The sequence below is a fragment of the Cibotium barometz genome, chromosome 12 (genome assembly GCF_041138505.1).
Source record: "Cibotium barometz isolate CiBa-2024 chromosome 12, ASM4113850v1, whole genome shotgun sequence".
Classification (NCBI taxonomy): Eukaryota; Viridiplantae; Streptophyta; class Polypodiopsida; order Cyatheales; family Cibotiaceae; genus Cibotium; species Cibotium barometz.
Window position 1 is genome coordinate 26,691,464 of NC_141057.1, and position 15,103 is coordinate 26,706,566.

General features: G+C 45.1%; 1 protein-coding gene and 1 long non-coding RNA gene across 3 annotated transcripts in view; one reads left to right on the forward strand and one right to left on the reverse strand.

Annotated features, from left to right (window-relative positions):
* LOC147633237 (uncharacterized) overlaps positions 1-8,142 on the forward strand; it is a 35,308-nt gene extending 27,166 nt beyond the window's left edge. The window contains exon 3 of the long non-coding RNA XR_015267086.1: positions 8,024-8,142. This is a non-coding gene — a long non-coding RNA (uncharacterized LOC147633237). The remainder of the gene's footprint in view (positions 1-8,023) is intronic.
* Positions 1-14,984, reverse strand: part of LOC147633238 (serine/threonine-protein kinase BSK5-like) — a 39,276-nt gene extending 24,292 nt beyond the window's left edge. Inside the window, exons 1-6 of one of the 2 annotated variants that reach the window (XM_086806260.1) lie at positions 13,296-14,984; positions 7,633-7,850; positions 7,402-7,537; positions 6,650-6,783; positions 6,441-6,546; positions 943-1,028 (exon numbers count right to left, since the gene is read on the reverse strand). In XM_086806260.1, coding sequence (XP_086662386.1) covers positions 943-1,028; positions 6,441-6,546; positions 6,650-6,783; positions 7,402-7,537; positions 7,633-7,850; positions 13,296-13,377 — 762 coding nt within the window. In that variant the 5' untranslated portion in view covers positions 13,378-14,984. The remainder of the gene's footprint in view (positions 1-942; positions 1,029-6,440; positions 6,547-6,649; positions 6,784-7,401; positions 7,538-7,632; positions 7,851-13,295) is intronic. The other variant, XM_086806259.1, reaches the window with a different exon arrangement.
* Between the last annotated feature and the right edge of the window lie 119 nt (positions 14,985-15,103).

The following is a 15,103-nucleotide window of genomic DNA, read 5'->3' on the forward strand; positions in this document are numbered from 1 at the left end:
AAAGAAAGAAAAGAGAGAGAGAGAGAGAGAGAGAGAGAGAGAGAGTAATATTAACGTCTACAAAAGACCCCAAATGTATATGAGACCATGAGTAATACAATGATACCATGGGTATACTAAGCCATGAAAAAAGAAACTGAAAGAAAATCAAAAACAACCACCACTAGTGTATATACATGTGATATCATCATATGACCCTCTGTATGAGGTAAACCAGCCATGATCAACTAATGGTACTGCCCGTCTCAGCCAATACCGATCTCATGGAGAATATCAGGCCTCTATGATGGAAGCATGCCATGGCATCGAAGAGCCTCGTGGATCCATATCTAATAGGTGGAGGGTCATGAAAAGGAAAGAAAATTAAATTGAAGTCTACAGAAGGCCAAAATGACCTATGAGACCAAATACATTAGCATAAAGACCATGCCATTCTTGAGCTAAATCTATAGTCTAGCAAAAGAAAACCTACAAGAAGAAAAAGAAAACCTACAAGAAGCAAAAGAAAAGCCTCCAAGAAAATATTCTACTAAACAACTAGTAGACAGAAGAAAAATATGGCCTATGAGACTAAAAAAGTGCAGTGTGTATACATTTTGTTATAGAAGAAGCCTAATACATCCACCAAATGCTATTGCAACAAAGAAATGATATATTAAGCTAGCAAGTACCAAAAAAGCAGTGGATTCTGGACAATTGCTCCTTTGTTAATGCTGCACACTCACTCCGTGTCAGAAGAATAGGGTTACAAAACCTGCGAAGCATCTCATCTTTTGAGGGCCTATAGGGTGAACCCTCCATGTGTCCCCGTATCATATGGACAATCCTTGTATGTGTGTGTACGCATGTGTGTGCGCGCGCGCATGAGAGAGAGAGAGAGAGAGAGAGAGAGAGAGAGAGAATGTGTGATCATATGAAAGACAAAAAAAAAAGGGCACTTACATGACTTGGAGGAATATGTTTCCCACTTAAAAGATCCAACAAGACTGTACCAAAGCTATAGGTGACACTCTCAGCTGTAATTCTACCTGAATAAACAAAAAATTTAAATAAGCATGTACATCCTCATAGACCATGCAAGTAGGTAATGCCCAATTCATGTAGTTTTCTTTAAACAAAAAACTAGTTTCCCCTTCTTGTATAATGTGTGTGTGAAAAGAAGGAGAATAAACACAAAAGACACAATTGGTGACATTTTTTCCTTTTTCCAAATGAGGCGTCCAAATCAGAATTAGAGACATGATAAAAGAAGCTCATTAACAACCAACATGTTTTATTTTGGCACCACCTACATGACATGATGAGTAACACAAGCAAAAAAAGATCCACACAGTTGCATTGCAATTAACAAGCAAAAACAGATACACACAGTTGCATTGCAAGTACCCCCTTTGCTTGGCTGTGTTTCCTTCCTTCCTTAGCCCCCACAGCGCTCTAAAGGTTGCGTATGTTTGGCTGAGGATTAGATGCCAAAATAAGCATGTACATCCAGGTTAATACCTCATAGACCATGCAAGTAGGTAATGCCCAATTCATGTAGTTTTCTTTAAACAAAAAACTAGTTTCCCCTTCTTGTGTAATGTGTGTGTGAAAGGAAGGAGAATAAACACAAAAGACACAATTGGTGACATTTTTTCCTTTTTCCAAATGAGGTGTCCAAATCAGAATTAGAGACGTGGTAAAAGAAGCTCTTAACAACCAACATGTTTTATTTTGGCACCACCTACATGACATGATGAGTAACACAAGCAAAAACAGATCCACACAGTTGCATTGCAACTAACAAGCAAAAACAGATACACACAGTTGCATTGCAAGTACCCCCTTTGCTTGGCTGTGTTTCCTTCCTTCCTTAGCCCCCACAGTGCTGTCTAAAGGTTGCGTATGTTTGGCTGAGGATTAGATGCCGTTGGACTGACCCTTGCCCACCTTTATATACATTCTGGGCTGGCTAACTAGGGATGTAGGGTTGACCTTGTTTTTGCATGAAAAGGTGTGCCCAGATTTGGGCACAACCACTTTTCCCCTTTTTGGGGTGCCTAGACCAAATAGGTGTGGCCCACTGTGCGGGCAGAGATCCGGGCTAGGAAAGAGCCCTTCCAGGGCTCGACTCTCAGAAGAAGTCCACAAACTATCAACTTGCCCAAAAGGGCACAGCTCCGGATAGAGGGGTTGATGCCCAAGTCCCCCTATGTCAAGGCTGGATGATCACTCTCCAAGATACCTTGGCTCGCATAGCCTCCCATCACTACCAGCCAAAAGAAAGTTGTGGATCAAGTTTCAACTGCTGAACCTGACCAATGCAAGCTTGGGAAAAGGCCCAGCAAGAGGTGACGTACCACAGTGTGGCGAGCAACCTAACAAAATTTGGCATTTACATATTGCAAATGGGTTGCATTATTATGTGTGGGGGGCTTGCACATGGACTTGACACTAACTAAAACCCTAAGACCTAGATGGCGCCTGTCAATATGTCCTTGGATAAGGGTGTTAGAATATTGTGCATCTCTATGTGAGGGAACTGGACCTTTTTTTATTGGGCACACATGTATTTTAATACATTTTCTAGGCCCCCTTATATAAAGGCCTCCTCCCCTCATCACATTCTCAAGCACATTGTTTAATGCCCTGTTGCTGGCTATCACCATTGTAACCTCCTGCTTATCCATAAAAGGTGATCTTGTCAACAATCCCTTTGTCTCTCCTTCTCTCTCTCTTTCTTTTGTCTGTGCTTCCGCCTGTGCATACTCCAACATGGTATGAGATGTCTAGGTCATGGCTGCCATCATCTGCGTTTTGATCTCTTCCTCCCTCCTATAGCAGCATTTCTGGAAGCAGTAGGTTGCTGCATTTTCTTATTTGCTGGCTGCACTTTCTGCTGGACCTGCCTTTTCTATGTGCCTCTTCACATCAGCGTTCTTCTCATGTGGTGCTCTTGCCCCATGCAACCCCCACAAGGCGAAAAGGTATCAAGGTGGTTGCAATTTGCTTTTTCTAAGCACTTTCTGCAGTGGCTGGTGGTATAGTGGCTGTTTTTACAGTCACGACATCAGTGGAGGTATTTTCTTCACATGTGGTGGAGCCTGACAGCCCTGTTTCTTCCCCGGCTTCCCCTCCCTCCGGTTGGGTGTTTCCGGTGCGTTTTGGTGGACTGTTTTGCTGCTGTCCAGCTCCTTTCTCTCTCAGCTTTGAGAGGGGGCTTATTGGTCCTCGTGCCTTGCTCCGTTGGAAAGTTCAAGAGAAATCTTGGAGTGTTGATATTTTTTTTTTTTTTTTGCGGCGTACTTTGTTGCTGTGGATATGGCTCCCCCCTGTATGAACAAGGAGGACAAGTTGGATGGAACCAACTATGCTCATTGGAAGCTGAATATGTGGATCTAGTTCATTCATAAGGGTTTGTGGGAGATTGATTAGGGCAGTGAGAAGAAGCCCGAGCATCCTCAACTCGACGCGTTGGACCCAGGTTCAGGAGGATGAATTCCTTGCCGAATTACAAGACTGGGAGGATCGTGATTCGAAGGCACACTTGGTGCCAGTGCAGAACGTTACGAAGGAGGTCTCACCGGCTGTGCAAATTCTTGCCAGTGCACATCAAGTTTGGTCCAAGTTGGAGGATCTCTATACTCAAGATTCATCAATGCCAGTAGTTACTCTACATGGGCAACTCTACAGTCTAGTATTTCTTGCTGATAATTCTATGCAGCCGTCCCTTATGAAAGCCAAGGTTATCTTGATTAGTTACTGGCAATGGATTTTGACTTGTCCTCTAATCAGTTGGTTACACTTATCCTCACAAAGCTTCCCCTTGAGTATGATGTGGTTTCTCGGGCTTTGAGGTGCTAGGTCACAACAAGTCAATTGGATTTTGATGACCTCAGCTCCCCTCTCTTGGAAGAAGAGTCCGTCCTCGCTTCACAGGGGAAGATCAAGGTGTCTCTTAAGGGTCAGGATCGGGCACTTACTACACAGTCCAAAAACAAGGTCGGAGTCATTGCTACTCGTGTGGGAAGAAAGGACATTTGTCTAAGGACTACTTGTCCAAGAAGAAGGACAAGGGCAAGGGCAAGTCTTCATCCCAGAAGAAGGGCAAAGACACGAGACAGGATAATGATATAGATACTTCTAGTGACTCATCTACGGCTCCCAAGGTGATTCTAGACCGGGAGGACCGGGATGGTGTTCTTCTTTAGTTATATAGATTGTTTCCCCCCATGTACTTCCAGCCAGAGGAGGCTTGTGGGCAGGAGAGGGGGATGTTAGCAGCTCCATTTTCTAGTGCATGGGAAGCGTGAGTCGGAGTTCCAAGCATTAAAAATCTAGCAAGACAAGGTCAGCTTTGGTGTGGTAGAGACTATGGACAGGATGTGTTCCGAGTTCATTGTTCGAGGTCTTGGGACGTGATGTGTTCAAAATCTACTATTGGTGGATTATGGGCGTGGTTTGTCCAACAGCTCATCGTTCTATTTACTTGGAGCTCACTCCACACTAGTGTGGGACTTCGAAGCTAAGCATATTTCTTTGTTGTTCAGGGTGGGCATTTTGTTTCGAGGAGTCAGGTTGGCAAGTGCTCTTTCTGAGGTGTATCCAGTACTACACACAATACTGAGTGTCCATGGTTGCATCTTCATCAGCTTATCTTCTTCAGACTTTTGCACACAATGAGCTGCAGAGGGGGTGTTAAAAAATTGTGCATCTCTGTGTGAGGGAACTGGACCTTTTTGTATTGGGCGCACATGTATTTTAGTATATTTTCTAGGTCGTGGGCTGATTTGTTCCTGTCAGCCAGCTTCATTGACAGTCGGCCAGCTTCTTGACTACTTGGCCTCCTTATATAAAGGCCGCCTCCCCTCATCACTCTTACATCACATCCTCAAGCACTTGTTTAATGCCCTATTGTTGCTGGCCATCACCATTGTAACCTCTTGCTTATCAATAAAGGTGATCTTGTCAACGATCTCTCTCTCTCTCTCTCTCTTCTATGCTTCTGCCTGTGCATACTCCAACAAAGGGTTCACAATTTGCACAATGCCCATCCCAAAAGATGTCCTAAGTGTATTGAATGTCAATGTGGCACCCTAGTACATCGGGTACACATGACAATATGCAACGCCTAGGACCACCCCCATGGGTGCGAGTGTTTGCAATGTGTGAATCTGACTTGAAATTCTTCATGTAAACACATGATAAGTACAACCACAATCTTTAGTTTATGTTTTAAGTTGTTTTGATAAAGTTTAAACTTGCAGGTATACACTGATTAATGAGTGGTGGGCAGACACATTACAATGGGATGCCCTACTCATGTAGGAGGGCTGCGGGACACATGGTACCCCACCCACCTACAAGGTGGTGGGTGAGGTGCATGGCCTCTCCTACAAAAGTGTCTTCCAATCAGCATGGACAGCTTCCACACCATGCAAAGGGCTTCAAGATTTTCAAATGGTGTTCTCCAACTCTTGGACACAGGACCTAAACCCCCAAGCAGTAACACAGTAAGAAATGAGGCTTGACCAGCCCTTTCCCAAGCACCACAATGCCCGATATGATGACGATAATCAGTATATGGCTGATATCAGTAAGCAGATTTTGCACAGCAAAATAAGATGACCGTACAACTTTAGAAGGGCCACACAGCAGGCCATATAGCATAGGGATGGGCTGGTGTTCTTCTTCATGCAGGATGTAGGGGTCCAAGATGCTGTACACATGGGATGATGTATACATGGCCCTACATCTCCTTAGTCTGTTACTTCAAACTTACGGCCCAGCATCTCCTTAGTCTGTGAGATCTTCTTTTCGCGGTTCCCCATTAAGATGACGTGGTCCACATCCATACAAAGGAGAATTTGCTCTGCTCATAGAAAATACACAAATTTGCATCTGATGGGCTTTTTAAAAGGCCAAAACTTATAAAGTAAGTGTCAACCCCATCTCAGGTTCCAAAGCTACCTTTCGTATCAAAAACACGAGCAGTTCTGGAGCATCGAGCTCGAGCTCCCCCCAAGTGTCACTAAAAGCTCAAGCTGTCCTCCTTTTTGAAAGGCCAATACTTATAAAGCTAGTGTCAACCCCATCTCAGGTTCCAAAGCTACCTTTCATATCAAAAACACAATTGGAGCATCGAGCTCGAGCTCCCCCCTAGTGCTAACCTCCACTTGCTGTGCAGACTGTGCCGCCAGCCCTTCAGTCTCCCGCCGGCTTCAGCTCAATCCACCTACCCTTCAGTCCCCCCGCTCGCGCTTCTCCTGAGGCACCTCTTGCCTGCTCGCCTGCCACCTTGCAAATGCTGCATTCATACAACATACATGCATACACATGCACTACATACATAACACGTACCAAAAAAGCATCATCCAATTTTTCTTTTTTTATCTTGATGTTTAAATCGACTTTGAGAAATGACCCAGAAGTGAAGTCCAACATGCAGGCCAACTAAGTACCAGTCCTTAGGTACTCTGGAGGAGTGAAGACCAAATTAGTGCTGTAACTCTTCCCATCTCTGCTGTTTTTCATCAACCCGAAGCATGAAAGTCGGGGATTTCCATCCTGTAAAGCAATCCTTATTAGCAAGGCTGCAATAATGAACTTCTCCTTTCATTACCATGGGAGTTATATACCTACAATCTTACAAAACTATGTATTATTTTACCTGGTCAAAGAGAATTCGATAAGCATTTAGGTCATGGTACAGACGTCGTCCTTGGTTGGCACAATGTTCTAAAGCATGAGCTATAAAAAGTGCAACCCTCAATCGCATGGCCCACTGCATGGGTTGATTCTCCCCTGCACAATTACCATGCTAATCATATGGCCAGCAAATAAGCAACAAAAAGTTTGAGAAAAAAAAGCATGTCAAGATTAAAAAACGAAGTTGGCTATAGAGACCGATCTCAGCAGACCTGATCACAAGCCAATGTGTCAAGCCCGGTGGAAGGGCTCTATAATGATAAGGGTCACGAGAGCAGGCTGCTACCTAAGGGTCCCGACACATGTACAAGGAACTATTTGTGGATGCCATGAGGTTAGTGCAGACTCTGTATCCCTACTCTTCTACTATTTTTGCATCTGTGATCTAAAAGTTGCAGCAAAGAAGGCTGAAGGTACTGTGACCGGTGAGACAGAGATAATAAGTTCACATCTAACACATGGCAAGAAGGTACATAATCTATCTAAGGGAATGGAACTTGAACCCGGGATCTCTTAATTAGAAAGAAAGATGTATTAACGTCTACGAAAGGCCGGTGATTCAAAGGGCGGTAAGGTCCTCAGCATCTAAGCTACTCATGCTGGACACATTTTCACATAGCGCACACATGAAGTCAGGCATCCTTGTCCCTGCATTAGAACAGTCCCTACATGAAGCACACATAGAACGTAGGGTAAAAGATGTGGTTGACTCACAGTGAAAGAGGTGCTTTGCTAATGTGTCATTTGGCATATACTCCCCCACGAGCAGTCGATCATCGCCCTCACAGCAGCATCCAATTAGATTCACCATCCTTTCATGCCGGACTTGACCAACTCCCCATGCTTCATCCTGCATTTCAAAGCATTTAACGGCAGGCAAATCCATTTAACATGCTTCTTCAATGGTCTGGAGCAGAGGTTTCCATGATAATGTGAGATGATTACCGCAAACTGTCTAGCATCGGGCCATGCAGCTTTGGGGAAAGACTTCACAGCCACCCAATAGTCACTAGCCAGCCGGCCTTTATATACAATGTTCGGGGCCTTCTCCCCATGATCAGACACAATGTTTTCGGGACTAAACCCTCCGGTTGCTATTCGTAACTGTTCATAAGAAAACTCTCGAAATGCAGGCACTGTCTCTGCCTCGGTGCCACCATTTTCTGAAATCAGAAAATACTGTGTGATAAAAGATATCTCTCTCTCTCTCTCAACTCTTTGTTTTTGGTCTCATAACCCCAGTAAGTTTTTTTTGAAGACATTATTATTAGACTCTCTCTCTCTCTCTCTCTCTCTCTCTCTCATTCATGCATGGACATGGCTGTTTTTTTTAAAGCCTGAGGACAAGCCAGGACGCTGTCGGCCAGCGTAGGGAGCAGTCAGCCAGCAGCAGATGCTCAGACGTGTGAAGGCACCTCATTTAAGGGACAGCAGTCATGAGCAAGCTGACACTATGAAGGGCAGACCGACCAGCATCTTGACTCGCAGGGTTCGAGAAAAGATAGGTTCGACTTAGTCTAGAATTTGTTCAACTTTAGGAAAAACCTTTTCAAAATTATGGGAGAAGAAAAAAACCTCTTCAAAAATTTCAAGATTTAGTTATATTTTGGATATAATATAAAGAAAATGCCTGCTCAAAATGAAGGTTCAGTAAAAAGAGTTTCCCAAACACTCATGTTGAGGCTTATAAAAAGGCAAGGCCAGAATCAATCTTTTCATTTGACCCTTTTGGTGGGCAGGTCAAGAGTCGGTCATTGGAAGGTCTTTAGATTTGCCTTTCGCAATTATTCATAAGATTCTCACAAAATGCACGCACTATCTCTACCTCAGTGCCACCAATTTATCAGAAAATACTCCAGCACAAAAGCAGTTTACGTTTAGAGGAGAGCCAGTTGAGTATGTCAGATCCTATGTGTACCTAGGGGTGACCTTCAGAGGGCCGCGGTTTTCTATAAGGGAGGCAACAGAGGCTAGACTAGCACGAGGATTTGCAGCTTTGGGGGCACTTGAGAGACAGTGTGCAGACATACAGTTTCAGGAGCCACGCATGAAACTATGGCTATTTGACACTCTGGTTACATCGACACTTCTCTATGGAGTAGAGATATGGGGGCCTAGTCTTTTCCATAAGAGGAGGGAGCCATTGGCAGGACAGGACGAACCAGAGAGAGACTATTATGATGGATGGCAGCATATGGAGAGGCCATTAGTGATGATGATTGCACGCATGATTTGGAGCAAGTCATCTGTACCACATGAGATCATCAGGGTAGAGATGGGGGCTGCCCCAGTGGTTACTGAGGCTTTGTTCCGTGTAGTTACTTTTCTCCATAGAATATGGGAGCTCCCTCAGCAGAAATACCCTCGCCTAGCACTCACTTCCTCCAAACAGCTTGCAGATGAGGGAGACACCCAGTGTTGGTATGCCCATATGCGCACATGGTTCAGAGGGTGATCAGGATGGACATTGTGAGACTAGATACAGAGAGGACATGCAGCCATTGGGCACGAAAATGGCACACTACCATAGTCATTTTCTACACCTCTCTTCGGACGGGTTTATTATACGCCATGCTTACATGGACACACACCTCTCACATGGTATTCAGAGTGCTATTGGACAGATTCGCACCTCTTCACACCGGCTGAGGATAGAGATAGGTCGATATGAGGATATATCACTAGAGGACCGCATATGCCAACTTTGCCATCAGGAGGTGGAGTCGGAGGAACACTATATATGTCGTTGTACTGTCTACTATGAGATCCGAGGGAGGTACCACTGCCTGTTCCGTGAAGGCTTTGGACCTTTGCGTCGGATCATGGACTTTGAGGACCAAAGGTGCTTAGGGCTCTTCATACTTGAGCTTAGACGCCACAGAGAGAGCCTATTGAGGGACAGGAGGGCAGTGGGACTAGAGCCGCCTAGACAAAGAGCCCTCACAGATTTTTTCAAAGTCAGCACTGTAACCCTACCAGCCTCTACTCCCCCATCTACAGGCCTACTTGGCAGACCACCCTCCAGAGGTGTCAGCCTGGACAGAGCCATTGCCATCTGTAGAGCGAGACGCCCACGACCACAAGGATCGCGTCCACGACTCCCTCACCATCGGCAGATTCGAGCCATCATTGCCCGCCAGCGGAGGAGTTTACGCGACGATTCAGCAATTCAGCTTTCAGCTCTTAGCTCTCTTAGGATGTTACTATTTTCATTCTTTCTTTTAGATTTGTTATGATGAGACATCATCATCATTTGTACCTTGTTTTGGTCTCATGGGCCATTTCGGCCTTTAGGAGACGTTAATATATCTTTCTTTCTTTCTCTCTCTCTCTCTCTCTCTCTCTCTCTCTCTCTCTCTTTGTGAACTCGTAGGCTAATCCCTGATTAGACAGTACAAAACAATAGGTTTAGGGCAGTAGCAGCCTTAGGACAAGCCAGGACCATGTTGGCTAGCATAGGGAGCGATCAACCACATGTCGTGAGTAGGCCGACAGCATGAAGGATAGACCAACCAATATGTTGAGGTTTATAGAAAGGCAAGGCCAAAATTAGTCTATTCATCTGACCCTTTTTGGGCAGGTCAAGAGTCAATCATTATAAGGTGTTCAGATTTGCCTTTTAGGAAGGCCAAAGGCCACAAATTTTGTACAGCTTTTTGTACTATATAATATACTGACTAGATGAAAGAAGATACTCAAAGTTTCCGCGCATGTGACATTGATATCAGAGCATCAAGCTCAGCAAAGCTAAGTACTAAAGGTGTCTCAGGAAGGTGCATAGGTCCAAGGAGAGTAACACAGCCAGGGTAGAAATCCCATGGGACTGGTTGGTGTCAGCAAAACCCAAGGGAATGGCAGCCCTAAGGGTCGGATGCCATTCATTTGGGGCATACCAAAAGGAAGGCGGGGCTTGCCATGATTAACCTCGAGAAGGATACCATTGTAGTGTTCAAGGACAAGGCATGAAGGCAAGGGGACAAAGTGGAACAGATGCACTAATCTCAACACCAGACTGGAGTGGAATTAGAGACATGGCAAGGTTTTCAGTGAAAAGGTTTCTAAGATGATGAGTTTGGGAATCCACGAGGAGACAAAGGGATGATGACAATCATTCAAGGTCAAAGGTTGGAATCCTGTCATCAAGTTTGGCAAGAGGGGATGTCATGTGCACACATAGGCATGGCTATTTTTCAGGCTAATCCTTGATTAGGCCTTAATTAAGCAACACATAAACAATAGGTTTAGGATAGTAGCAACCTTAGGACAAGCCTAGAGTCTAAATAGGGAGCAGTCGGCCAGCAGTAGATGCTCACGAGTCACACGTGTGAAGGTGCCTCATTTAATGCAGGGGACAACAGTTATGAGAGGAGGCCGACAACATAAAGCAGCATGTTGGGGCTTATAAAAAGGAGAGGCTAGAATCAGTCTATGCATCTGACTCTTTTTGGGCAGGTCAAGAGTCGGTCGTTAGGTGGTCTTTAGATTTCTAGTTTTGGAAGACCAAAGGCCACAGATTTTGTGCAGCTTTTTTACTTTATAATATACGAAATATACAGCTCTCTCTCTCTGTCTTTGTTGGTGACTTGCATGAAGGTTCCTATTCAGTTGCTTAGGACTCAAAAAAGACACTCAAAGCTTCCGTGAATGTAACACTCTCTCTCTCTCTCTCTCTCTCTCGTATAGCCTAGATTCCCCATCCTTGATCTCTCACGGGCAGCAGTGCATTTTCTAAGGGTCACTCGGATGGAATCATTGCTATCTGCTCAAACACATGTCCCATCCCATGAGGATTGCCATTGGCCAACTGAGGGTGTCATTCGCAACATCACCTTTGGATTGAGGAAAGGAGAGAAGAGGGCATCCCACGGGACAGATGAATATAGAGACTATGTAGCACTAGGGAGACAGAATCAGAGAAGCAGTATATGCTTAGATGCCCAGTTTACTACGAGATACAGGGACACTTCCACTGTCTCTTTGGTGAGGGGTACGTTCGGGCCACTGTCCAGAAGTATTCCATACGAGATCCACGCAGACAGAGGGATCCAGAGAGAGCCGGGCTACTCGTGGAATCCTTCGAGAAAGAGCACACGTCCTTCAAAGATCCATAATCCCTCGTCCTCAGAGATCAAACCCTCCATACACCAACTCAGACCTATGAGTCGGGACACGTTAGAGTTTCTTTGCTGCCCACTCCATTGTATGCACAGAGGACCTGTAGTAGTACGTCGACCTTGATTCCTCTTTGTTGCTAGTTTTTCTTTTTTCACGTTGTTTTGGAATCCTATTTACTAATGGATCACATGTACCATCTTTTTGGTCTCATAGACGCTTCGAGGCTTTTCTGACGTAATAAAATTTCTCTCAATATATATATTTCTCTCTCTCTCTATATATATATATAATATTGAGGTGGCAATTCTCGCAGCAGAGGTTGGTGGGTAACGGAATGGGGTCTACGCAGTGCCGGTAAGGAAAAGCCGTCAAGCAGTAGGGAAGGCCGTCGGGAGGCTTTCCGGTCGGAAGGGGGCTTTCCCGACCGTTATGGCTTTGGGAGGCCATTCTTATCCGCATTCCGCATTTGGAGTGTTGATTTGTCAAAATCTTGTTGCATTCCACATTCCGGGTGCCGATTGGTCAAAATCCTGTTACTTCTGAGGGGTGACTAGTGCTTTGTATGTTTGCCAAGTAGAGGGCCTCCCACGACCCCTGACCATGACGGGGGTGGCATGGTCATTAGCATCTCCCCTGGAGAGTATATTTGGGGGGCCAGCAAACCGGGAGATGGGAGCCCGGTTGTAGATGCTGCAGTGCCCATGGTGCGGTAGATTGTTCCGCCTGGGTGGAGTCAGCTGGCACGGCTGGTGCTCCATCAAGGTATCCGAGCCTCAAACCTGCCTGGATTCGGGTGGAAAGGTGTTGAGGTGGCAATTCTCCTAGCAGAGGCGGTGGTCGACCGGTGAGATGCCACGTGTCCCTTGATGGGTGGTGCTGGTTATCCCATAAAGAGCAGAGTACTCAGTCGGGACAGCCATTAGAATTTCCCTTAGCCGGTTGGTTGCAGTGCCCGTATGTGTAGGTTGTAGTATGTACGCCTCTGCCTGGCACGGCTGGTATATACATGTAAATGTATTATTTATATATATTGTATATATTTGAAGTCAGATAAATATATATATTTCTCAGATGGTTAGTCGTTTTATTTTTCTTCTACCAAGTTACCTCATGGAACCATTGCAACTCATTTTGTAAACGTTTTATATATCTCGCTCTCCCTCATTACACTCATGCGTGCACGTGTGTGTGCGCGCGAGTAAACTTCTGTTTAACAAAATTGGGCACCTCAAAACATGCAAATAATTGAAAATTACACCCTTCTACAGCTAGAAACTCACGGAGTCTAGCATATTATTGTACAATCAAAACCACCCAAGTTTGATATGAAGAGTGAGAAAGAGAAACAGAAGCAATCAACAGATTGAGAGTGAAACAGAGAGGTAGATAAGTTTTCCTTCAGCTTTAACAGAACATTCAAGCAGCTATGAAGGCAATATTAATCATAGAATTAATGAAAAGAGAGAGAGAGAGAGAGGGTCATTGCAAAAAACCTGCTTGTGTCTCATCGAGCTCAGTGAGCAACTGTGTGCCTGGTATGTTGACGTGTTTGTGAGTAGAATGCAAGCAGCCCATGACTCCTAAACCTTTAAAGAAGCCCTGCAAGTCACCTAGCAAGTGAAGCTTAGGCTCTATTTACAGAGCCCAATACTTTAAAATCCCATATGCCAGAGCTGATTTCTTCATATCATACATGTCTAGACTAGACTGCATTTCCTTTTATTCTTAGCTCAACCTCTGTCACATTGGGCATACCCAAATGAAAGTGGGGACATTTGGGACAACTCCCAATGCCTAATAGCAGCTTAAGTATAACCCACCTTGCTTTTGCCTCAAATTGCATTCAATCTGCTTCCTGACATCATTTTGCTGCTAAATGCATCACTGTGCTAGCTGATTGACACCATAGAGCAGCAGACCAATGGATAACCTACCTTGATTTTGCTGCTAATTGCGCTTAATTAATCCGCAAGGTAGTAGATTAAGCATAATCTACCTCGATTTTGCTGCTAATTACGCCCAGGTTTAGCTGCATAACCCAGAAAAAATTCGTATCATAACATCACGGCCATAGCCGGGAAAATGAAGCTTTTGAAAGCACAATTGCCCAAATTTCGCACGCATTCAGACAGACAACGCGCACTTTCTGCCGGCCACAATCAGACCGCAATCGCTCACTTTTCCGCAAATTGTAGACACCAAAATCACTGACTTCTGCCACGCGTTCAGGCCAATAACGCCGATCTCTCCACAATGCATGCCAAACATCGCCGATTCTGCCAGGATATCGCCCCCATAACCACCCACATCTGCCACAATTTCACCCTCATTGAACGCCAAAATCGCCCCATCCTGCAACACATTTGATCCTCTTAAAAACCTAAATCGTCCCAGGTCTGCCAAAATTTTGCCTCAGTATATGTCCGAAATCGCCCTCATCTGCTGGAATCTTGCCCCGAGGTGTAGCCAAAAGAGGACGATGACTATGAGGTGCCAACAGGTGTAAGAATAAGAGCCGATTCTCCAGAGCAGTCTCTATGAGGGATCACTGCAATTGGGTCAAGCTGCTAAAGATTCAAAAATAATGGAAAAGGGGGCGATTTGGCAGAAAATGGACTGTTGGAAGGAGGGTATGCATGCACAAGGTTCATACATAACTATCCATAGCCATAGCCAGTTGCAATTAGCAGTAGACTAGCCATCCATAGCCATAGCATGGACATAGCCGCACATAGCCATTCGTGGCCATAGCCCAGAGCCAGTAACACCTAGGCCATGTTGTGAGCTCAATTTCTCACACCCCCATATGCATGCAAGGCCATAATCATGCATATCCATAGCCTAAGCCTGTCGTGTTATGAGCTCAACTTTCAAGGACCCATATCCATGAAAATTGTCATAAACAGGCATCCATGGCCATCCAATCATAGGCCATCGTTAGCAAAAGTCAGTGAGTAGTGCTGTGAGCTCAGACACCCATTGTGACCCATATGCGTAGCCATAAGCATGCATGACCTTCCATGGCCTGTATCTAGTCAAGGACCCAAATCCATGGACATAGTCATACCATAGGCATCTACGATCATCTTTCCATACATAGCATTCATGGCCATCTATAGCTATGCCAGTGTGCACATGATAGGTAGCAGATTGCAGTGTTGTTGTGACTCGTAAACCTCACTTTCTCGCACTGCGCACTTGCAGCAGAGCAGAGCACAGGTGGCAGTGCGCGCACACACACAGAGACAACAGTGTACCGCATCACCGAGCCTCTTAGCTTCGGGAATGTGCCCCGGGCCCC